Source organism: Microtus ochrogaster, chromosome 8, assembly GCF_000317375.1.
Source record: "Microtus ochrogaster isolate Prairie Vole_2 chromosome 8, MicOch1.0, whole genome shotgun sequence".
NCBI lineage: Eukaryota > Metazoa > Chordata > Mammalia > Rodentia > Cricetidae > Microtus > Microtus ochrogaster.
The window spans coordinates 50497525-50520878 of record NC_022015.1 but is presented as its reverse complement, the minus strand read 5'-3'; the positions used below and the strand labels follow the sequence as shown (position 1 = coordinate 50520878).

At 41.0% G+C, this 23354-nt stretch overlaps 1 protein-coding gene across 1 annotated transcript in view; it reads left to right on the top strand.

The window, feature by feature from the left end:
* The window catches only part of Tmc1 (transmembrane channel like 1), a 104565-nt gene that overhangs the window by 45188 nt on the left and 36023 nt on the right, over positions 1-23354 (top strand). The window contains exons 7-10 of the mRNA XM_005352239.1: positions 181-287; positions 2957-3055; positions 18695-18837; positions 22490-22634. Coding sequence (XP_005352296.1) covers positions 181-287; positions 2957-3055; positions 18695-18837; positions 22490-22634 — 494 coding nt within the window. The remainder of the gene's footprint in view (positions 1-180; positions 288-2956; positions 3056-18694; positions 18838-22489; positions 22635-23354) is intronic.

Genomic DNA, 23354 nt, shown 5'->3' with positions numbered 1-23354 from the left:
TGATGTGGGTGCTGGGAGCTGAATTCCTCATCTCGTGGAGCAGGGTAGTGAGAGCTCTTCATTGTGGAACCATCTTTCTGTTTCTGACTAGATTTACTTTGGAGGACCACCAAGATAAAGCTACTGCTTTGTTGTTGTTGTTTTGACTTTCTTCCAACCTTTGCACTTTCTTTGCAATAGGTCAGTTTGGTTCATCAGTGGCCTCATACTTTTTGTTCCTGCGATGGATGTATGGTGTTAACATGGTTCTCTTCATCCTGACATTTAGCCTCATCATGTTACCAGAGGTAAGCTGTGACTTCCTGCTTGTAAGAGATACTGAAAAAGAGTTTTACCTGAGTGCTCTCCTGTCCTACCCCCAAACCTCCCTGCTCCTTTTCGAGTAACATGACAGACTACCTATGGTCATTTCATAACTGATAGGATTAACAGACTTACCTTCAAAATAGTGCCCATAGCCAAAGGTCCTTGCTCCAAGAGTATGTGACCCTCATAGAATTATATATAACAAGCTGTGTTTCTGTCTAAGTATGTGCTTTAGGTGGGGAAAATCATGGTTTAATCAAAATCACATTGGTTTGTGGTTCAGTGTTAAGCACTATTGGTCAGTGGGATGCTTACTGAGCTGTATTTACTTTTTCAAAATTTGCTTTCCAAGTTCTTCTTCACACAACTGAGAGGCCTAGCTTTGTGAACTGGAGGAGCACAACAGCAGCGGGATTCTCCGACAATAATGCTTCATTTGTCCCATGCACACAGTTGATGGGGGTCACTGATCATGGAGTGTTTTAAGATCAAAATCAGGAAAACAGAGGGCCTAGGCTGAAGGAGGAACAAACCCCTGAGCTGATGTGGGAGGACTGAATTGAGGCCAAACCACCAGGGTGCTTGCTGGCACCACCACATGAAGCCACTCAGGTGTCTTGGGGTGCTTATCCTTCGAAAACTGGGTGCAAATTTGTTTACCCTGCACAGAACCTGTTCTGCTACCAGTATTTTAAAACCAATTTGTCCAATACAACATTGTCAATAGTCAAGACAGGGTGTTTGAATGGCATCATATCCACCCTGTTTAAAGTCAATGAGTTCTCCAACGTTTGTTGCAAGGCTCCTCGGGAGCAGAATAATATTATCTTACAGCCCTAAAGAGATGCTGGCTTCCCACAGAGCAAAGTCCTTTCACATTCTGTATACGGAGCCTCACAAGATCATGAGGAGATTGTAGAGATTTTCGACCTGTATATGAAATAGCCTCAAACACCTAGATTAGGTTTTGCATAAGTTATTAATGATAGCTAAGTTATTTAGTATTTTTGGTAAATTGGCCTGCGTTTAGGACCCATGTTTCTTTTATCATCCAGATTTTCGTTTTAGTCAGCTAGTTTTATAATTCCCATGACAATTCTGGGGCTTCGAAGTCTGCTTGGCTCAGGAGACAGTGGGAATAGATTCTTACCCAAGTTAAAAGTTTCAGGCAGTGCAGCCAAATGTGCGTATCTCACCCATCTCAGATGAAGCCATGCTTTATTTTTGCTCCTCTATCTAAGGAAACCCGAAACTCTGCAATCCATCTCTGCCTGCTGTTACTCTCCTTGGCTTCAGAGGCAGGTAGAGCCTGGAGTCTTTTCCTCACATGCTGGGCCAGCTCCGCACAGAGGGAATGAAATGCTGTTGTTAATTCTTTGAACTCTACAAGATTATGTAAAGCACAGTGCCCACACTGATGGAGTGAGCTGGGAATTATCCTGCCTTTGGATACGTGTGTGTGTGTGTGTGTGTGTGTGTGTGTGTGTGTGTGTGTGTGTGCACGTGCATGTATGCAAGATACTAAAGGACATCTTGTTTCCTGGAATATGATTTCCAACTTCTGAATAGGAACAAAAGATGACGAGCTCCCTGTGTGTTAATTGTGCAGAAACACCAGAGACCAGAGCTAAGCATGTTCCAACCACACAGTCATATTTCAGAGCTGCCTTTACCCAGCAGCCCCACCTAGCATTGTTCTGAGGCATGTGGTCTTTTGTCCCAGACTTACATGTCTCCCTGCAAGCCCAACAACTCGATTATGTTTGTTCTCTGCACCTCTCAACTTTGGAGTGAAGCCCTGTGTGGAGAAAGCACTTCTTCTTCTGTTCAGTTTAGGAAGCCGAAGAAGCCGAAATACTGTAGTGCAAGATCATACCCTTTGTACAAAAGGAATCATCAGGGATTAATTCCTAGCATTTGTTTGGACAGCCTCTGAGCCCAGGTTTTAACCTGCGCTTACTAACTCACTCAAAGAGAGGGAAAGTTCTTTTCACATCTGAAACAGCTTTTGCTTGGCCACCTGTTGGGGATGGATGATGCTTTATGGTGCTTTCCTGAGAACTTGCCTTATTCCTAACCCACTGCGCTCCAGTGCTGTTCTCCATCACACGGCTTCTCTGCTAGCTCATAGCATAGATTCCAGTGGAGATGGCACAGGGGCTGCTGTAGTCAGGACGTGAGTGTGTGCTCCCAGGAGATCTCCTCTGATTGATTACAGGGTTGGTTTTCCTGAGGCTTTGGTCCCTTCCATTGAACCCTCCTTCCACCTCCTCTCCTGAAACTCTCCTCTCCCATGAAACTATGGGTTGTACCATTTTGCCAAACACTGAGGTGTCCCCCAAGATGACCTCTCTTCTTCTACATGTGGCTACTACCATGGTGGTCGTGAGCATGGGCTCCCCAGCAATCCTAGTGACTGTGGTTGGCTTGCTCTGCTCTTCATCCAGTGAACTGAGGGTGCAGGGGCTTTACTTCCTTTGTTCTTAATTCTGGACTTTGTGGATTCCCAGAAAACAAGACCCCACAGGGAGACCCGCAGAGTCCAAATGCAAAGTGTTCAGAAGTGTTTTTTAAATGAAACCGTTTGTGATCACATGTGTAGCTCAGATTTTGTGTCCAATTGTTAACTGCTCTTTTTTGCTTCAACCAGTACCTCTGGGGTTTACCATATGGCAGCTTACCTAGAAAAACAGTTCCAAGAGCTGAAGAGGCATCTGCAGCCAACTTTGGCGTGTTGTACGACTTCAATGTAAGTGTTTCCACACATATTCATGACCATTTAAAAATCATTTGGGGATATGATACACCTCTGTGATGATGCAACCGTTCATAGGGGAAACAGCTTTTCTCTGTTGCTGTTGTCCTGAAACACTGTGGCCTCTTACAGGGCTAGTAGAATGTCTTAAGAGATATGTCCCTGCCTCCTGTTATAAAAGACTGTTTGTGTAGAAGTGTGTGTTTGTGTATGAATAAGGTTTACACACATTATATGATTATGTAGGAATATTGACTGTGGGTTAAAGATGAGTTCAGACTCCAAAGATTTCAGTCAAATATTCCTTATTCTCCCTTTGGAAAAGAACAAAGGAAGAAGAATTTGCAAATGTGCTTTTGAAAAAAATCTCATGAGATTCTTTGGGAGTTTATTTTTTTACTTGATATTAACCTCTTCACAATTCTATATAAGATTCACACATAATATTACTTGTCACTGCTAAATCAAGTTAAACATTTATATCCTGAGAAATACCAAATTCTAATAGTAAAATAAACACTACTTTGCTGTAGTATTGAAATAAATAATATTCTATTATAGTACTGAAGTTAGTCTTATTCACTACTGTAGTCTGTTTCAAGAACAAACCTAAACTAAGGAATTACATCCATCAGGTTAGCCTATGAGGAAGTCTGTGGGGGCATTTTCTTAATTTATGATTGATGTGGGAGGGCTCAGCCCACTGTGGGTAGTGTTACTCCTGGGTAGGTGGGCTTGGGCTATTTCAGAAAGGCAGCAGGCCAAGAATGCCCACAGGCATTTTTCCTCCATAAATTTCTACTTTGTTAAGTTCCTTCCTCCAGGTTCCTGCCTTGAATTCTGCCTTGGCATCCCAGGATGATGAACTACAATATATCAGATGAGAGAAATCCTTTTCTCCCTAAGCTGATTTTGGTCAGTGTTTTAGCACAGCAACAAAAAGCAAGTTAGAACTTTTCATACTGTAGCACAGACTTATTCCTGTCAATTAAAAGATTATTTTGGGGTATGACTCAAATCTGGAATGATGCAATTCTATGAATTGTTTTCAGAATACTAACCAGATCAGAGATGCTTGGAAGCATGTCAGCAGGAAAGTTCCCAGGCAAAGTTTAAAAAATTGATAATTAGATCTTTTTTTTGGAAAAATTTGACCGAGCATCAAATTTTGCATATTTGATGTGCTAAAGATATAAAAACCTGATTTCCTCTTCATTGTTAACATGTGAATTCACAGAAATTTTGGTTTCTAAATTTTGAGCTTCTTAAGGCAGGAAGATGGCTGCTCCATATTCTTTCCAGCTCTTAATATGGTCCTCACCAAACTGGTGAATGGCTCTCTTGAACCCTACTTTCTCTATGGTTTGACTATTTCTAGACCTTTTTTCTCAAATTAATGAAACAGATGACATTTAGCATTGTGACTCTCATGACCAGCAATCCTGAGTGAGGCAAAGATTTTTTAGATCTATATGATAAAAACCACAGAAATGAATTTATGTGATCAGTACCAGAAAACCCAGATTTTCAGATGGAAATCCAGTCTCTAGGAGGACATGGTGAGCTACCAAGGAAGCATAAAGCATAGACTAAGAAGTAAAGGTGCCATTTTGAATCTTTGGTCACCCTAATTGGACATTTCAAGTCAGCATTTATTCACTGAATATAAGCATGCATCGGCATTATAAAAATAGAATGATGTAGATCTTGACTGATTGTACTCGTGGTAATAGGAGGAAGATAGGTAACTAGTACGTGTGTGCCATTCACCATGTTTGCACAGTGGGAACAAGAATAACAATCAGAGGGTCCTGGAGAGTCCTGGTCAGGGGTGATGTCTTAGTTACATCTCTCTAGCTGTGGTAAGATACTATGCCTAAGGCAACTTATAAAAGTTTAATTGGGCTTCTGGTTCCCAAGGGCTATGGTCTATGATGGTAGAGTGAAAATGTAAACATAGGCAGCAGGAACAGCAGCTGAGACTTCACATCTTAATCCACAAATAGGAGTCAGAGCATACACTGGGAATAATATGAGTCCTTTGAAACCTCAAAAACTGTTCCTAGTGATGAACCTCCTCCAGCAAGCTCACACCTCCTTGTCCTTCCTAAACAGTTCCACCAAATGTAAGAGCCTGTGGGGACCATTTTCTTTCAAGTAACCGCATGTGATTAATTCGACTTGAGAAGAGCTGAGTTTCAACTAGAGATAGTCTTTGAATGGCACTTCTAAGTTTGAGACTTTAAACTTTTGAGTTTCATGGTGGTATAATTTACATAACATTAAATTCACTCACCAATGTAAGTGTATGATTTAATAATTTCAAGTGAGTCTATGCAGCAGGAATCACAATTGAGCATTAAAACACTTCCCTCACCACCCAAGGAGCCTGTCTGTTGTCTAGCCCTAGCCCTCACCTCCCAATCTTATACAACTATTGCATCTATTTCTTTTTTTTTTGTTATGGTTCTGCCTTTTCTAGAATTTTTAAAGGGATAAATGCAATCATGTGACACTTCATATTTGTAGTCTGATATCTTTCATTTATTATATTTTCGGTTTCCTTAAATTATACATACATTGCAATTTATTGCCAAGAACACTGTATTCCATGGCTTTAATTTCCTTTGTTTGTCCATTTACTGCATTTTCCTGATGTTTTGAGTAATTATATCTGCTGTGAGTATTTGCTTTAAATGCTGCTCGTGGACATACACTTTCATTTCTGTTGACTATGGAGAAGTCTCAGTGGAGTTACTGGGTATATATGTGCCTAACATTTTAGGAAGTTACTGGTGTCCAGAGTAGCTGCTGCACATTAAGTGTTTCCACAATAGAGCTTAAGGAACATACTCCTCCTTATCTTTACCAGTTGACATTCTTATTCCTTTTGATTCTAGTGTTCTCTATTGAAGTTGTCACAGTATTTCTTTGTAAATTTAATTCACATTTTCTTATCATATATTGACAGCATAGTTGCATATTTTATGGGGTACAAAGTGATGTTACAATGTTTTAATACAACATAAAATGATTAAATCAAGCTAATTAACCTATCGTGGATGTCAAATATCTAATGATTTTTGTGATGAGAACATTTGAAATTAACTATCTTAATATTATTTAAGTGCCCAGGACTTGGTTATTTGTTATGTATGTTGTGTTTTGCAACGGATTTAAAAGTCTCATTCATAATCTTCCTGCCTGAGTGAGGTTCTGTGTCCTTTAATTATTGTACCCAGATCTCCCCTTCCCTAGGCTCCATTCCACTTCTCGTTTCTTTGTGTCTGCTTGATTAGGCTGCACATAAGTAAGAACATGTGGTATTTGTCTTTCTGTTTGGCTTAGAAAGCAAACAGCAGTTAGGAAACAGAATGGCTGCCCAAGGCTTATTGTATCAGACAAGGCTGGATTTGTGTTAGGGCAAGGTAATGAGAGGTCTTTTATATTATAATAACCAAATAAATAAGTGCAGTCAGAATCTAATGAGGATTTGCTGAAGGATCCATGGGAAATAGGATTAGCTAATTGCTCATCAAATATGATTATTTCTACAGAAACATTAATATCGTTGTTTTATGAGATGTTTAAGTTTTATGGGTCTTGAAGTTTGGGAACCATTTTCGGCATTGATTTAGTCAAAGATTTTATGCTAACTTAGGTAGGGAAAGTCTTTGACTAATGTCAGGAGTATTTGTTTTTTCCATTTGTGTCAGGAAAAAGAATCCACCCACCCTAGCATAAACAGAAATGACTGGGGTGGTAACAGTTGCACAGATAACTATGTAGGTAATGATAACTATAGATTAATAGATGACAGAGTAGATCAAAACTAGTAGTTTAACAACCAAAAGATAATTTTATTTATAACTAATCTTTATTCTAGGAAAGGTGAACTTGATCATTCCTGCTTTACAAATGGGGAGACTGGGGGCTCCAGGGCCTTGCTATTTTCCCTCAGTTCCTCTGGTAGTAAATGACAGGGTTGGAGTCTTAGCACAACCCTGCAGTTGTCTCTGTGTGTACTGCCAGAGGCCCTGAAGGAATTAGAACTTTTATTAGGAATGCAGAATTTTATACATGGAATTACTGTAGAAATCATCCATTCCATGCCCAAGATTAGACATGGAGAAAAGTGAGCTCAGGTTGGTTGAGGAAGTCCTAATCTAATTTTCTACTTGTGTTCTGTGTGCCAGCAGCAACTTTCCTTTCCTAATTTTCAGTAGAATTCTCATGGCTTTTTCTAGAAAATTGATTGGCTTTGTCAATGCTGTGTCCACCCTAGAGGGAAGGGACCAAAGCAGTTTGATCCCCTTTCCTACCTCAATAGTAAACTTATCCTTTACAAATCTGTACCTCATATGAAAAGGCAGACTTCTAACATCTTGCCTGAGTTTTGACTTGTTCATCTGTACAGTGACTTTTCGGAGGGATTTTCTCTATATCATAAGGTGAGTTCAGAATTCCATCATGCTTCCTCAGAGGAGAACATAGGAAACTCTTCATTCTGGCTTCCATAGAAGTAACCAGGAAGGAAAAGTGTGTTCAAGTCCAGGGCTGAGATGACCGGTAGATGGGCAGTTACGCCATGGGTTAGAGAGCTTCTTCCAGGCAAAGGAAGGAAAGCAAGCCCTTTAGCCTGCAATTACAGAACACTAAAAGTAGATGCAAGCATGACCTCTTGTGGTAGAAGAATCTACTAAGTAGAAAGGGTCAGAAAGACTGGGGAAGAAGTAGGAACATTCTAAGGAACTTCTAATATAGTGAACTCCAGTTGGGAATCTCGGGAGCCTCCACTCTAGCTCAGCTGTCTCTTGAAAGCACGTTCTTCAGCTCATCAAGACCTCTCATTAGTATAGACACGTATCATGTGGCAGTGTGGAAGTAACCAGTTTTATGGTTCCTCAGAGCCAGAAAGGATCACTCACAGAGCAAAGTGGTTTTGATCCGTTTATTGAGTGCCTAATGATAGGTCATACTGTTCAGTAGGGAAATCTATTTTATGAAAATAGCAAGACAGAGAGACTAATATGTATGCTATAAACTAAATAGGCAGAAATGTTGTAATTGGAATTAGTTGAATTAGAAAAGGGACTCTGAGTCTGTGTTAATCATCCTTCTATCACAACAAGGAAATAGCTGGGATAATTGATTTATATAGAGAAAAAGCTTACTTTGCTTGTTGCTCTGGAGAGTCTGTCCCAAGGTCAGAGAGACTTGTGGCTTTCCTTATCTGGTGCAGGTGACAAAGGTAGGGAGTTGGTTGTGGAGCACACTGCTCATCTCCAGCCTCAAAGCAAAAGCAGAGGAAGAGGCCACCCCTTGAAGAGTTTACTTCCTGACTCTTCGCAATGAGCTTTCCTTAGAGACTGTCTCCCACTGGTCTTGGCCTGAAAACCTTTAACACATGGGCTTTGGGGCTGGGCAGTCCACATCCACATGCAGACTGCAGCAGTTGGGAAGACAGAGGATGCCTCTGTTGGCAGAGTTCTTGGAGACACAGGGGGGGAAAGGGGGAGAAACCATAGTTTCAGTATCCTAGTAAGGAGACGGAAGGTGGAGCAAGGTTGAAATTTGAAAGGTTTTTAAGCTGGCAGTGGACACTGAAATCACAGCCTTGAATGAACATGCTTAGAATAAAAAGGAATGCACTCAGCTTTTTAGCTTGAAGGTGTCTTGCACAGTGTGGATGGGTAAACACTGAGTTGACTTTGCCTTCCATTGTACTGCTCATAAGGATGTTAGGGAGTTTAGAAGCCTTTAAAGGGCCAGGAGAGAAGAGATAACAAAGCCATGAGCATTAAATTTTATATTTAACATTGCATTTTGTCTTCATAACAAGTCTTCAGGATAGAGGCTGTTAATATATTTACAGTTGCCAAAGACAACACAGATAATTAACGGGCGCGCTGAAATTCTAACTAAAATCTGGTTGACTTCCATGTCAGGTTGTTTGTTTTATTTTGACATCTCATCTCAAGCCTGGTTCCTTCATATCCCCTCCCTGAAGCTTGTCCTCAAAGGACCTTGGTTTGCAGTGGTAGGAATGTTGAGAGATAGGGGTTTGGTTTCTTGTTTACCCAATGTCAACAGCTCTTTCCAAAGGAACACTGTTTACTCTGGACACAGCTCAGGTCAGCTTCTTCTTCTCTTACTGTGTTGACCACACTCAGAGAGATTTTTTTGTGACTTCTACATAGGATAATATATTCTCTATTTAAGTATCCCAAATGCATCTTTATTTTCAGGGAATAGATTTAGATACAAATGGCTTTAGTTTTCTCAAGAAATAGGAAACAAAACCAGGTTACATGAGAAGGTATTTGAGGGAGAAATTTTTATAGAAAAGGAAGGAAAAGGAGGCAGGGCCTATACAAAGAGAACAACCACAAATCATGGCAAGTCTGACCCATGCAAAGGAAACTGAAGAGGAAATACTGTTTGGGGGAGTCTGAAGCTTGAGGGAGTCTGTACTGGTCCACCATAACCTGCTTCTATCAAATATGCCCCATATGTTCAGCGACTGGCTGCACATTGTATGTGCATCGTATGTGGCTTCAATATGAAGTGTCATGATGGATCCTAAGTATGAAAGCTGGAGACGGTCTCTGGAAGGAGCTGAGCAGCACACCTGCTCCCAAGAGGTCTGCTAGCCTGGAACTGCCTTAACCTCCTTTTAACTTCAACAGAAATAAAACCCTGGCAGCATGGTCGCTTTGCCACAGTTATTGTTTAAGCTTACTTCCAGGGCTGGGTCAGCAGGCATCCACCTCTTACATAATCCTTCCTTGGTGACATGACCCCAAACAGCAGGCTCAGCTTCTTGGGGAGAAAGACAAGTTTGTACATTTCCACACAGAAATCCGGGTCTTCCCTTTGATAGCCTTTGAACGGAAAGGGCGAGGAGCATCTCATCTGTGGGTCTAGTGACATTCATGTAGCCTTCATGGAACAGGATAGAATATTGTAGGGACACATGGCCAGGGACTGGCAGTATCTAAGGCTGTCTACCCTTAGCTACCATATTTGCCTCACTTCCTCAATATCCAGCACCATTTGCTCAATGGGCTCTCCTAGGGTCTTTAAAGGAAGAAACAACTTACTCTTTTACAACCGAGATCTTTTTCTTGGTTCTTTAGCTGTTCATCCCGTTACTCCAAGACATCATTAAAACCCGTGTAACTAATGAGAGAGCTTCTTTGGTCTGCTTTTAGATTTCTTGTTTTCCTAGATTGTGGAGTTGAGATCACATGTCCTATTGTGCCTTCCTTTCCTTTGGGCAACAAATTCCAAATTCCATTGCTACAGTTCAAGCCGCACCTGGCCAGCAAAGATGAGGCTTCCTGCTGAAAATATTTGTGAAGCCTTTGGGGGCTGGGGCTTGCTGTGCTGACCTCGTGAAAACAACATTCATTCTTTGGGTGTTATAACAGAAATGAGTCATCTTTTGAGTCACTCAGCAAACATTTGAGAAACCTTAGCCAGGTGAGAGGCAAAGCTGAGCAAAGCCCAACCAAACTTCTGTCTTCAGGAATACGAAAAATTAGCAGAATAGCCAAATAACACCACCAAACCAAACCAACCAAAGCAAAACCAATAACAGCAGCTGCTATGGAAGAAACATAGAATTTTAGGAGACCTGTGTTGAGGAACCTGACAGGGCCAAGGGAAAGACATCAGTGAGAGGAAGAGTTATTTCTGAGAAAATAACCCTTTGCATGCTGGAGAGTCACATGCTGTCCTGACTGGAGAAAGGCCTAGCATGCTAGTACGTGCAGCAGCAAGTGCAAAGATCCTGTGGCGGGGATAGGTTGCTTCAGTCTGGGCCTGAGTCAGAGCCAGTGAAAGTGGAGCTCAGAAAGAGGGAAAGCAGGGGCCCAGGGCACTGGAAAGATGGGAAAGGGTCGAACCGTGTTACACTCTCACAAATCTAAAATATATATTTTTTTCCTTAGAGTAATTGAAAGTAATTTAAGCGGGCCATTGGTGGATAGTGACATAGGCTTCATTTCAAGAGGTCAAGGGACCTACTGGATTGAGAGTGGACAGGTGACTAGGAGAAGAGCAGGGAGAAATCTATCAGTATGTTCTGATGAGTTACTGGGACTGTGTCAAAAGCTGGGCTTGCCTGGCACGGTTCCCTGGTATTTAAAAACCAGTAAATTAAATTATTGCCCCAGAACCTACTAACTTACATCCACAAGTGCAGAAGACAACTGACCAACACTTCCACATGTGATCTTTTCATTCTCCAATTTTCAGAACAAACAAACAAACAAAAAATCTGTGTGTGCACATGTGTATATACGCGCGCGCGCGCGCGTGTGTGTGTGTGTGTGTGTGTGCGTGTGTACGGCTATAGATCAAACCCAGAGCCTTGTACATCTCGTGCTTACATAAGCAAGTGCTCTGTCTTTGAGTTATTTCCCCAGCTGATGGAAAGAAACAACACTCATCCTGTATCTTTGCAACCCTTGAGATCGTCTCAACTTTTTAAGATATGAGTTTTAGATGATACAGACAAATTAGCTTTTTCTTTTTGCAACTTTAGTGTCTCTTGGATACCTTTTGATGGTTTAATTCACAAAATTGGAACATGAAATTATGCTTGTCATGCTACTGTGTTGAATGATACCTGTGATTTATGAAAAGGAAGAAGCAGAGAGCAGGTGTCTAGAGAGGGTGATTTAGGTGACAATCTTCTGGTGCTAAATCTGACTGAGGGCTGCTAACGATCCCCGGAAGTGATTTCTTTCTTCACTCAGCCACTGCCAAACACCCTGAATGGGAGAAACTGGGAGTGCTGAGAAAACCAACCTGTCCCTGCCCATGGGGATGCTATGGTCTAATTTGTTGTTCAAACCGTCAGCTGTTACGCAATGCTACATTCTCAAATGATCAGATACACCTTCTGGGCATCGTAAAGTACAGTGCTGTTTCTGTATGGGTCCAATATTCAGATTTACTGAACTTTTATTATCTAGAGTTTTGAGAGAAATCTGTCAAATTGTAACTATTTCTGAGTTCTGAATGATGTGGAAAGGAGAGGCAGCTCGACATAAAAATCCCATATCCATTGCTTATAGAGTCACCAATTTCAGAGCCATTGCCAGATGGTCTCACTAATATGGAACTATGAATTAGACCATTTTTACCATGAGGTTTGCTTCTTTGCTACAGGAGGGAGTTACCTTTGGGCTGAACCAGCTCAGTAAATTTCAGTTTGCCAAGCAGAGAAGTCATTGCCCCTCCCTAAACTGAAGTGAGAAGAGGAATAGAGGAGGGGCATTAATTGGTGGAGCCCCCGGTACCTGAAGATTCTTAGAGATGTTTTTCTAACACCTGGCTCTTGAGAAGTCAGCAGAAGCCCTAGCACAGGAAGACAATTTGATTATGCTAAGACACTGACTGTGTCCAACAGGAAGTAGATGGCTAGAAGGGCCTTGTAGCAGGATGTGAACACATTCAGAGATTTACCTAGTGAAGACCGTTGTGATCATGACAGTCTCTCTCTGTATGACCCGTATGACATTAGAAACATGTATTTATTGTTGTAGACATTTGTCTACTTCTCTGTATATGCACCTTGTGTGTACTGGTGCCCACAGAAGCCAGAAAAGGCATCAGGTTTCCAGGAACTGGAGTGCAGGTGGCTGTAAACTTCTAGGTGTGGGTTCGGGGAACCAAACAAAGGTTTCTGCAAGAGCAGCAGGTGCTCTTAACCACCAAATCATTTCTTCAATCTGAGACTCAGCTCTTGTGTGGATGTTGAAAGCTTTTATGCTTTAGTGGCAGACACTTGACAACTGAACCATTTCCCAGTACCCATAAGACAAAGGCTTTTTAAAGTCAACTGAGGAGCCTTCCAGCAACAGCAGGGCGGAGAAGGTATGCCTGTGCAATATAAAAATGAGGCAGAAACTATAGGATTTAGCTACTGACTGGATATGGGCTATAGATGAAAGAGGGACAACAATGTAAATGACCAGGTTTCTAGCAGAGGTAACTTGGTGCCACTCTCTGAGAAAGGAGCAAGAAGCCTGTTTGAGAAATTGTTTGGAATGTGCTAATTCACCCTGTACATCATCATGGTGGAATGAGATATGCCATAGACACTGGACTACGGGCTCAGATTCATATCCAAGTGATAGTTGTGGACACAAAAGTATCTGGGCATGATGGTGCAAGCCTTTAATCCAGGCACTTGAAAGGCAGAGATAGGGCAGGGGCAAGGGCCGGTAAATTCAAGTACTTTTTTTTTTTTTTGGTTTTTCGAGACAGGGTTTCTCTGTGGCTTTGGTGCCTGTCCTGGAATTAGCTAGACCAGGCTGGTCTCGAACTCACAGAGATCCACCTGCCTCTGCCTCCTGAGTGCTGGGATTAAAGGCGTGCGCCACCATCGCCCGGCTTCAAGTACTTTTTATAAAAGGCAGAAGAGTTATAATACAGTGCAGTTAGTAAAAGAAACTTCATTATGGAATTCACATGCACCTCAGTCGGAATCTTACTGCACACTGCCTTTGAGATGCCAGACAGCAACCCTGATCTTTTGATAACCACATGTAAAATATTTTACTTGTAATATAAGCCAGGCTGGTAGAAAAACTAAATGAGATTATGTCTGTTAAGTATTAGTGCAATGTCTGGCACTTGGTAGATGTGGTGGTTTGATTAGGAATGGTCCCTAATAAACTCATTTGTTTGAATGCTTGGCCCATAGGGAGTAACACTATTAGGAGGTATGTCCTTGTTGGAGTAGGTTTGACTTTGTTAGAGGAAGTGTATCTATCACTAAGGGGTGAACTTTAGATCTCAAATGCTCAAGCCAGGTGCAGTGTGACATTCACTTCCTCCTGCCTGCTGATCTGGATGTAAAAGTCTTAGCTGCCTCTCCAGCACCATGTCTGCCTGCATGCCACCCTGCTTCCCATCAGGATGATAATGGAATTAACCTCTGAAACTATAAGCCACCGCAATTAAAAGTTTTTCCTATAAGAGTTGCTGGGGTCATGGTGTCTACTCACAGCAATAGAAATTCTAAGACAGTAGGTGTTTTATAAATACCTGCTTTGAGTATCTAGCTCTGAAAATATTCTTTGGTTGGAGGAAAATATTCTTTTATCCTTATGCACCAAGGATAAAAACCTGATATCTGCAAGCCAGAAACCAAAGAAAGCTGTGTCAGCATCTCTGGTCTGTGCAGGAGGCAGAGAAAAGCATCGATCCACAGGTAGACAACAAAACAAATGGATTTTGTCACAACTTGGAGGGACGGAGTTTTTGACATGAACCTGCTGGTGAGAAAGTCTGTGGAGGCGAAACCCTGCCTTGTCTCTCTAAGACACACATTGTAGCAAGAACCATGTAGTAAGTCACTTGTGGTATGACATAGAATAGTGTCAGGAGTGGTACAAACTATGTCATACGGGAATAGTATTTTGAGTTTTCAGAGAAACCTCTGTACTGATTTCCACAGTGGCTACATGGGCTTATAGTTCCATTGCAGTAAATAAGGGGGCCTTTCCCCACATCCTTGGCAGTATTCAGTGTTACTGTTAGCCACAGATGAATGAATGAGGAAGATGTGGTATATACCCATTGGGCTTTTATTCCCCTGTAAAGAAAGATGGCATCACCATACTCAGAGGAAAATGAAAGGAGCTGGAAATTATTCTGTAAGCAAAGTTTTGACTCAGAAAGAAAGATATCTCTCTCTCTCTCTCTCTCTCTCTCTCTCTCTCTCTCTCTCTCTCTGTGTGTGTGTGTGTGTGTGTGTGTGTGTGAGAGAGAGAGAGAGAGAGAGAGAGGGAGAGAGAGAAAGGAGAGAGATGGGGAGGTATAGACCATAAAACCACACAAGGAAGGGCTGGGAAAGAGAAAGACAAAAACAATGAAGATGTCATTTTGAAGTCTATTACTTTGTATACTAATTAAAATACTAATAACTAAACAAACACACAAGCCATACGCTGGCTGTCTGGTCTAGGTTTCTGGATCTGCATTTCTATAGGAAGAAAGGAAGTGTAGATGTGATCAAAACACTGGGCTGGAGACAGTGGATCTCGTGAGGATCGTGGGGGTAGCTTGGTGGCTCACAGTATGCAGTGTGTCAGGGCCAGTCTGTTCCTGCGACATTAACTAAGGCTCTTGTTGGGTATTATCAGCATCCACACCCTTTGCTGTTCTCAGAAAGTGGTCCTGTCCCTCTCTTCCACTCACGCTTGCAACCTCCTTAATTGGAAGACGTAAATGATCAACAGCTATTCAAAGTAGAAATGTGCGTGGCCTCAGTTCCTGCAGGACCACCTCCTCCTGTCCGGTCTAGGTTTCTGGATGTCGCTTCTGTGCCATGCTTCGTAAATCCTACCTTTATTTAAACCAATTTTAACTTTATGCCCACAAAATAGTCGTCTGACATTCACGACATATTAACCAGAGTTGCTAAAAATAATGAAATTCATTTACCATGCAGGGGGATAGATTTTTGTCTTTCAAAGGCAGTATTTATTTGGTGTTATATGATATATGTAAGAGACAGAGATACAATTTTAGGTAACAAATACTTCTGATATGGGTATTTTGCATGCAGAGCTCTTGAGGAGTTCAGTAATCCAGTTTTCTCCTCTCTCTGTGTGTTATATTTGCCAAATGCCGAGTTATCAGTAAATATTACATAAATACACAAGCTAATTCCTAGTGACAAGATAATCAAAACTTCTAGCCTTGCTTTTTCTGGTGATGTGTGGGTGGCTGTGGACCATGGCAATTGCAGCCTTCAAACAAGACATAGAAGGCATCGTGCCCTGGATTTGGAAAGGCATCTTCTGTGTTGATTTGGAGCTTGGCTCTGACTGTAGTTTATCTGTCACAGATTTGGGGAGGAGAGGACAATCCTCCCACAGGGAAATCAGGGCCCACTAACATAGCAACTGAATACATCCTTGACTGGGGTAGGAGTCGCTGCTATTTTGGTAACTTCCCGATGTCTGCTGCTGTAGAAGGGGAAAGACATGTGGTATGCCCACCGCATGGCAGGGAAGGTTATTTCTCTTCGAGGGCTCTCAACTCATATTTAACCATCACTACACTTCTTAGAGGAATTCAATAAAGCTTTCAAAATTAGAATTGAATTTAGTCCTGCATTTATCCACTTCCTTGAACATATAGCATTAGGTAAATTGAAGAAAGCTTGGGAATAATCAGCAAACCTCCCCCACACCCTCCCACCACACACATGAGCATCAGAAAAGAATTTCTCCTACTTTGGGATGATCTACTATTTATGAAGTGCCACCTTTGAACATATGTTGAATGGGGCAGGAACTAGATGAGCCAGCTGTCTCTAGTGACTCTTGTGCTAACCTAGCCAGATGCTCTTCGTGGTCTGTGTTCGCTTCTCATGCTATTTTCAGGGCATCTTCTTTGCTCTCATAGTAGTGATCATGAATTATAGAAGATGTTAGACTGTAATATTTACAGATGTAGGGATAAAGCTCTCTGAAACCTTTAAAAAAATGTCCAGGGTCTTTTCAGAGAGTCCCAGGCAGCACCAAGCATCGTCTCCTATTTGATGAGTAGCATGCCTTGCTTCTTTCTTCCCTTGGGAAGATATGGTATTCACATGATCCACTTTTTGGAAGTACAAGGAGAAGTGGATAGCTCAGTATTCAAAAGCATGGGATTTGTGCCAAAGTGGGCTCATGTTTAGATTCAGTCATAGACTTGCTGTGTGAACTTGGCCAATTCCTTAACTTCTTTAAGGTTGAGTTTGTTTACCTAAAAAATACACATCAGGATAGCAGCTACTGATTATTCATATGTGTTAATTGAGGGGCAATGTTGCGGTAAATGACTCCTCCATTCCCTAACCAAGTTGTGAGGTAGCCAGAGGAAAAAATAAGGTTAAGCCAGATGTGAAAAATGTGGTATCTTTTCTGGAAAATTAGGTTTTGCAGTCAGACCTTGAGCCAGGACAGGTGTCCTTTCGCAGGGGCAGAAAAGCCAGTGTATGCTCCCAGAAGGGAAGGATGACATTCCCTTTTATCACTTAGGCTCTACCCTAAGACTTGTTTCTGGTTCTTGGGCTTCGGTGAGGAACTTGAGAATGTCTGGGAATGGTAAACGTAGAGAGCTTCTACTTATGAAAGAAACATCAGGGTGGGGAAGAATGAGTGACCCAGAAGCAGCGACTTCTCAGGGCTCACTCAATGGCTCTGTGAGATGAAATAAGATGCTCTACTGCTGCTAAATTATCAACAAAAGAAATTGACTGGTACTACTGCCGGGGCATTCGGTAATACTCACCATATTCATTGGATGGGTGCTCCATGTTGGAAACGGCAATTCGTTTTACCGAATTTACCTACACCAATGCTAATCTCATCAGATAGGTCTCCAATGACACACTCAGAAACTGTTTAATACAAGCTTTCTGGGGACTTAGCCATCACAGAAGGGCTTCATTTTGTAAGATAAAGGATGAAGGTGCAGCCTATGTGGTACAGGGGGGCTTAGCGTATCATTATTTGTCTACAATTGGCACATCCCATTTTGGCTTAATTAGATCCACGAACCCATCTGAGATTTTGAGCTTGTCTAAAAATTTTATTTCCTGCTGGTTCTCATGGTATTAAAAACAAAATTCGAAACAAGTAACTTAGATCCTTCCAACACTGTGTTTGAACTAGGTATGATCTTTGTTTATGTCAACTTTCTCAATTTTTTTCTCATTGTTCTCCTTCTAGGACTTTCCCTCATCTCTCTCTTTGTTGCCCTACCCCATTTATTCTTTCTCCCCTGATAGTCCTCCCACTGGGTTGATGTAAATGATAATAAAAATGATTTTAAAAGATGCCCCAAACTGTCCAATTATTTAACAAAGTAAGATGATTATTTCAGTGATTCCCTAAGAAGAGAAGGCAGACAGGATCTGGGGAGTGGATATATCATATGATGTTATGGAAACAATGATTCAATATTGAGAATGACAGTGTGAGAAAGAAAGTAGCATCTGACAACATCAGTGTTCTAGGTGCAAAGAGGGGGATTATTTGGTGGCTTTGGAGGAATGGTGACTCTTACCCAGGCAGGTAATTTTTGGGTAAGATGTAGTGCACAGATGAACATGGCTGTTAGGAAGAAATGCTGCCAGTCTGCCTGAAGGAATCTCATTGCTTCCAATATCATCTCATCTGCTTAGTTTTGCTCACAAGTATCTGAGACACAGTTCTATGGCTAAGGAGAATGGATCTAATCATGGCTGAAGTGGCAGGAAATAGACCCTCTGCAATATTTTAAGGAGGCACGTTCCAGAGATCTTCTACATTTGTATTATGTAAATTCTTTAAATGGCACCATGAAGTTTGGACCCTTCATAGTAATAACTGCACATTGGAGCAAGCCAATACTTGGTTAACATTTTGTCTATTTAGAAGTCACTGAATTTCAAGATAGCTGTCAATCAATATGACAACGGTAACATTAACTCTATAGGACGAAACAGGAGGGCTCACGTCAGACTGTGCCCTCAGTGGAAATCAATGTCATTTCATTATTCTTTTTAAAGTCCTTCTTTTCCTTTGTGTTGCTCTTAAAAACATCTGCTAAGTAAGTGGCTTTGTTGTTGGATTTTAGGGCCTGGCACAGTACTCTGTCCTCTTTTATGGCTACTACGATAATAAACGCACGATTGGATGGCTGAATTTCCGGCTACCTCTCTCCTACTTCCTGGTGGGCATTATGTGCATTGGATACAGCTTTCTGGTTGTCCTCAAAGCGTAAGTTTTTAATATGATTTCTGGAATCAGGCGGAATCATTCTGAGAACTGAATAGTGATATTTCATGTCTAGAGGATAGCAAACATGTAGGAGATGAATGAGCATTGACGTTAAATTCTTCCACTCTGAAAAACAAAAGGGTTTAACATCACAGGGCCTTTGGGAGCACTCCTCAGGGTTAGAATGTGGCAACACACAGGGTTGGGGATAGAAACTTGCGTATCATGTGCAAGGCCCTGGATTCCTGGCGTCATGTCACCTTACCTGTACTTCAGCATCCTTATTCGAAAAGGGAGGCAAATCTCTATTTTAAATTATCTAGTTGAAACATTAGAACGTAAAAAAAGAAATACTTTTTGCATTTCGAGTAGAAGGTCTTTGTTTTGTTAGCCAAGACTGCCTGAAAGTCATGGGAATTCCTGGCAAATGGATGACTGGTTGCCTTAACTTTAAGTCTTTGCCTTCCTTCTTTTTCAAAGCTCTGGAATCCGGACACTAAATGCAATACTCAAGCTTTGAAGGCAAGCTTGAACAGTTGAACGCTTTAATGTTAGTGGTTGGGAAACCATCCGTTTCTTCATAGTGTTTGTAGTTAATAATCTCAAATTCAAAGTGATTTGCTTCCCAAATGTAGCTGTTCTCATCCAAAGCAATTCCATAAGCTAAAACGTCTGGATTTTTCCAGCGTATTTCACATCTATCAGACTGCTGAAGGAGCTGAATAATTCATTGACTGTATGCCTAGTGAGAAGCTTATTAATGCCTGTCTATCCCAGGGGGCTTTCCCAAGACTTCCCTATTGCAAGGTTCCCCGACAGCACACATTTACCATTTACAAGCCTGGCAATAATGCTATGCTTAGAATAGATTAAAAAAATCCTTCAGTACTTTATCTTGTCATGTGTAAGCTGTAAATGATGTTGAGATTTGTCTCCATATACTGTCATACATGTATCATAAATTAACATATATCACAAACTGGTATAAACAGAAATATACAAATACTTCTTTAAATTGGGAAAGTTGGCAATATTCATATTTCAGAATTTCTAACAAAAACTATAATTTATACCTCAAGTAATAATTAATATTTGCCTAAAATGTACCATGCATCATGGAAACCATTAACTGTTCTTTCATTTTATTTTTGTTTGATTTTTGGTTTTGGTTTCTTTTTTGTGAGATGGGTTTCACGTACCCCAGGCTGACCTCAAATTTACTTCTTCCAGAGTGATGGGATAGCAGGTGTATCCCACAATGCCAAGTTTATGTGGTGCTAAGGATTCAACACACAGTCTCATGCATGCTAGGCAAGCACTTTATCAAGCTACATCTCCAGTGAAAACCTTTACCTCTTAACTATTGCAAAACAGCTCTAATTCTATTTGATGGGCTATGAAAAGAAGGGTGCTGAAGGCCATCTCCCCTTAAGGCCTTTGGAACCCAGACTTGTCGACGAAAAGTTTCCTGCTGCACCTGCCCTCCCTCTGTGTTCCTCCTCAGCTTTCATAGGACCACGTTGTTCCTCCAGTGTGTCTTGCATAGTGAGTGAAGACGTGCCAGTTACTGACATGATGGGTTTAAGGTTCAGTAGCTTGGTTATCAGACCATGCTCACACAATCAGAACAGAATTTTGGACACTGTTCTCTAACTTAGTATTTCTCAATATATGAGTTGCAACCTCTTTCGGGGAAGGTTGTCGAATGATCCTTTCCCAAGGGTTGCTCAAAACCATTGGAAAACACAGATATTTACATTATGACTCATAACACTAACAAATTACAGTTATAAAAAGAATTTTACTGGTGGGGGTCACCACAAAATGTATCAAAGGGTCACAACACTCCTGCCTTCACTGCATTCTTCTGTTTGTTTTTGTTTTGTTTTGTTTTGTTTTGTTTTGTTTTGTTTTGTTTTGTTTTGTTTTGTTTTGTTTTGTTTTGTGAGACAGGGTTTCTCTGTGAAACAGTCCTGGCTGTTCTGGAACTGACTCTGTAGACCAGGCTGTCCATGAACTCACAGAGATCCTCCAACGTCCAATTTTCAAGTGTTGGGATCAAAGGCATTTGCCACCACCGCCCAGTCCTAACTGCATTCTTATTTCTCCAGTCTCTGAGGAGAATTCATTCATCTCATGATGGCAAAAATACATCTCTAGCTTGTTCTGGGTGGCATTAAAATCCATTTTAAAAATGATTGCTTAGTTGTAAAATCCCTTTGAAGTTAAATTGCCTTGATATGACTCTTGTACTAATTTTTTTCTTAAAAAACTGAATTGATCAAACATAAATATATGACAAGACCCATTAATATTCCAGACCACATTAGGATCGGGGCCACCTTACACACTATATCCAAATGAGTAAAAACATTTCTATATTCTAGTTAAATTGTCATTGTCCAAACTTCTTTCTTTTTATATCTTTTATATGTACTCAACCAGAATATCTATGACCCACCTCAAACCCTACCTAAATGTTTTTCTTATTTCCTGACATGGAATTTTAGTATCAAATTGTATCTCCCTGCTTCTTTCCCCACCACTAATTACATTCCCTTTTGTTGAGAGATCCACTCATATACATAGAGGAAAAAAACAGAGCCCCTCATGGACTCCATGTTGCTATTTTATTTGTCAGCAGTATTTCCACCAGAGATGATAATATCCACTGTTTCTAATGATGAAATTCAGACCCTAAAGGATGCCTTGGAAGGCTCTGTGCAACTTATGGGAACATGACCTCGCGGCAGATCCAACAGAGCCCATGAGACTGTCTCCTCCTTCTCTCTAAACTGCAGTTGGCCTTCTTTCAAGAGTGCTTGGAACAAAAGGACAGTGATGGACGAAAAGTCTAAAGTCACCATCTTCCATTTCATGTCCTTTCTTTACGACCTGGATCTAGAATTATGAGATTCAAAATGCAAAATTCTCTTCTTACAAACACTTCCAAGGATGAATGGCAAATATTTACAAAGTGAAGATGATATTGTCAAAACCTTTTATAATGTCAAGGACAGAACTGGAAAGCAATCCCATGGCAAGCATGTATGCAAAAGGCTATTCATGGTATATTTGCTTATTGGCAAAGCTTCTCCTGGTCTGTTTCCTTCTTTTCATTTAAAAGCAATGTATGGTATCTTTGCTGTGAGCTGTCTAGAGAGCTACCTAATGCCTGGAGACTCATGCTGAATAAAATGAGTCTTTTATTGTCGTAGTTCTCAGTAAGGGAAATGGACTGTAAGCAAAGGCATGGCCCATGCTTCTGCCTTCACCTTTATGATTTCACACCGCACTATTTTCCAATCCAGTCTTTGTCTTTGTTTCTTTTGAAGAACAGAGTTCAGAGCTTTGTATCATCCTTAAAATGATCCCACCTTTTCTCTGCAGGGCATTTATTCTGTCAGTCCCTATAGGTATTAAAATATCAGTGTGTAGCAGTTTTTGCTTACCACAAAATGAGGGAATTAAATGAAAAATGCATAAAATTTAAAAATCAAAATACCTATTGTCTATTTACATGAGTACCCTGTTTAAAAATGTTTTCTAGACGTTGTATATCCAATGTATCCATGACTGCCGTTTTGTCACTCCCCTTGCCAGCCTTTCTTACTTTTTCTTGGCTGCTGTATTAAACTACTGCTTTCTACAGGATGACCAAAAATATTGGTGATGATGGAGGTGGCGATGACAATACTTTCAATTTCAGCTGGAAGGTATTTTGCAGCTGGGACTATCTGATTGGTAACCCTGAAACAGCTGACAACAAATTTAATTCTATCACAATGAACTTTAAGGTAAAGGCACAGACCCCCAAAGCTTATATTCTTTGTATTCTAAGAATATCGCTGGGAAGCATACCATGAGAATTGTCAAATCTCTTGACAGTTGTGAGAAGGATGCTCTCATCATGGCTGCCTGCTATGATGTGGACACAAGTCTGATTATGACAGAAATATCCCGTGGCCCATTACAGCTGTATTTTCTCTTCAGAAATTTTCTTCTCCAAATTTAGTAATAAGATACTGCTATTTGACTCAAATAGGAGTTGGCAGAATCAGACAGTTCAAATACCTTGACAATGCTCACCAGCTATTTGCAGAAACATGTAGGCTCAGTATATGACTTGATTCTAAAGCATTACAACATAGCTTTAAAACAATACTAGGAGAGCAGGGCATGGCTGAACAGACCTCTGACCACAGAGTTTGGGAGAAGAGAGGCCCAAGGATCAGGAATTTAAATACAGCATCAGCTATAAAGTGAGTTTGAAGCCATCATAGGCTACGTGAAATTGTTTCATCAAAACAAAGCCCTACATGCTGACCCACCCTACCCTCACTGTAAAAAAAAAAAAAGTACTGAAAGAGGGTATCTTATTGAATGAAGATTCTCCTGCTGTTATTATTTAAAAGGGTCTCAGGTAGCCCAGACCAGCCTCAAGCTTGCTATGTAGCAGATGCTAACACCAAACTTACCCATCCTCCTGCCTCTACCAATTCACTTACTGTACTGTT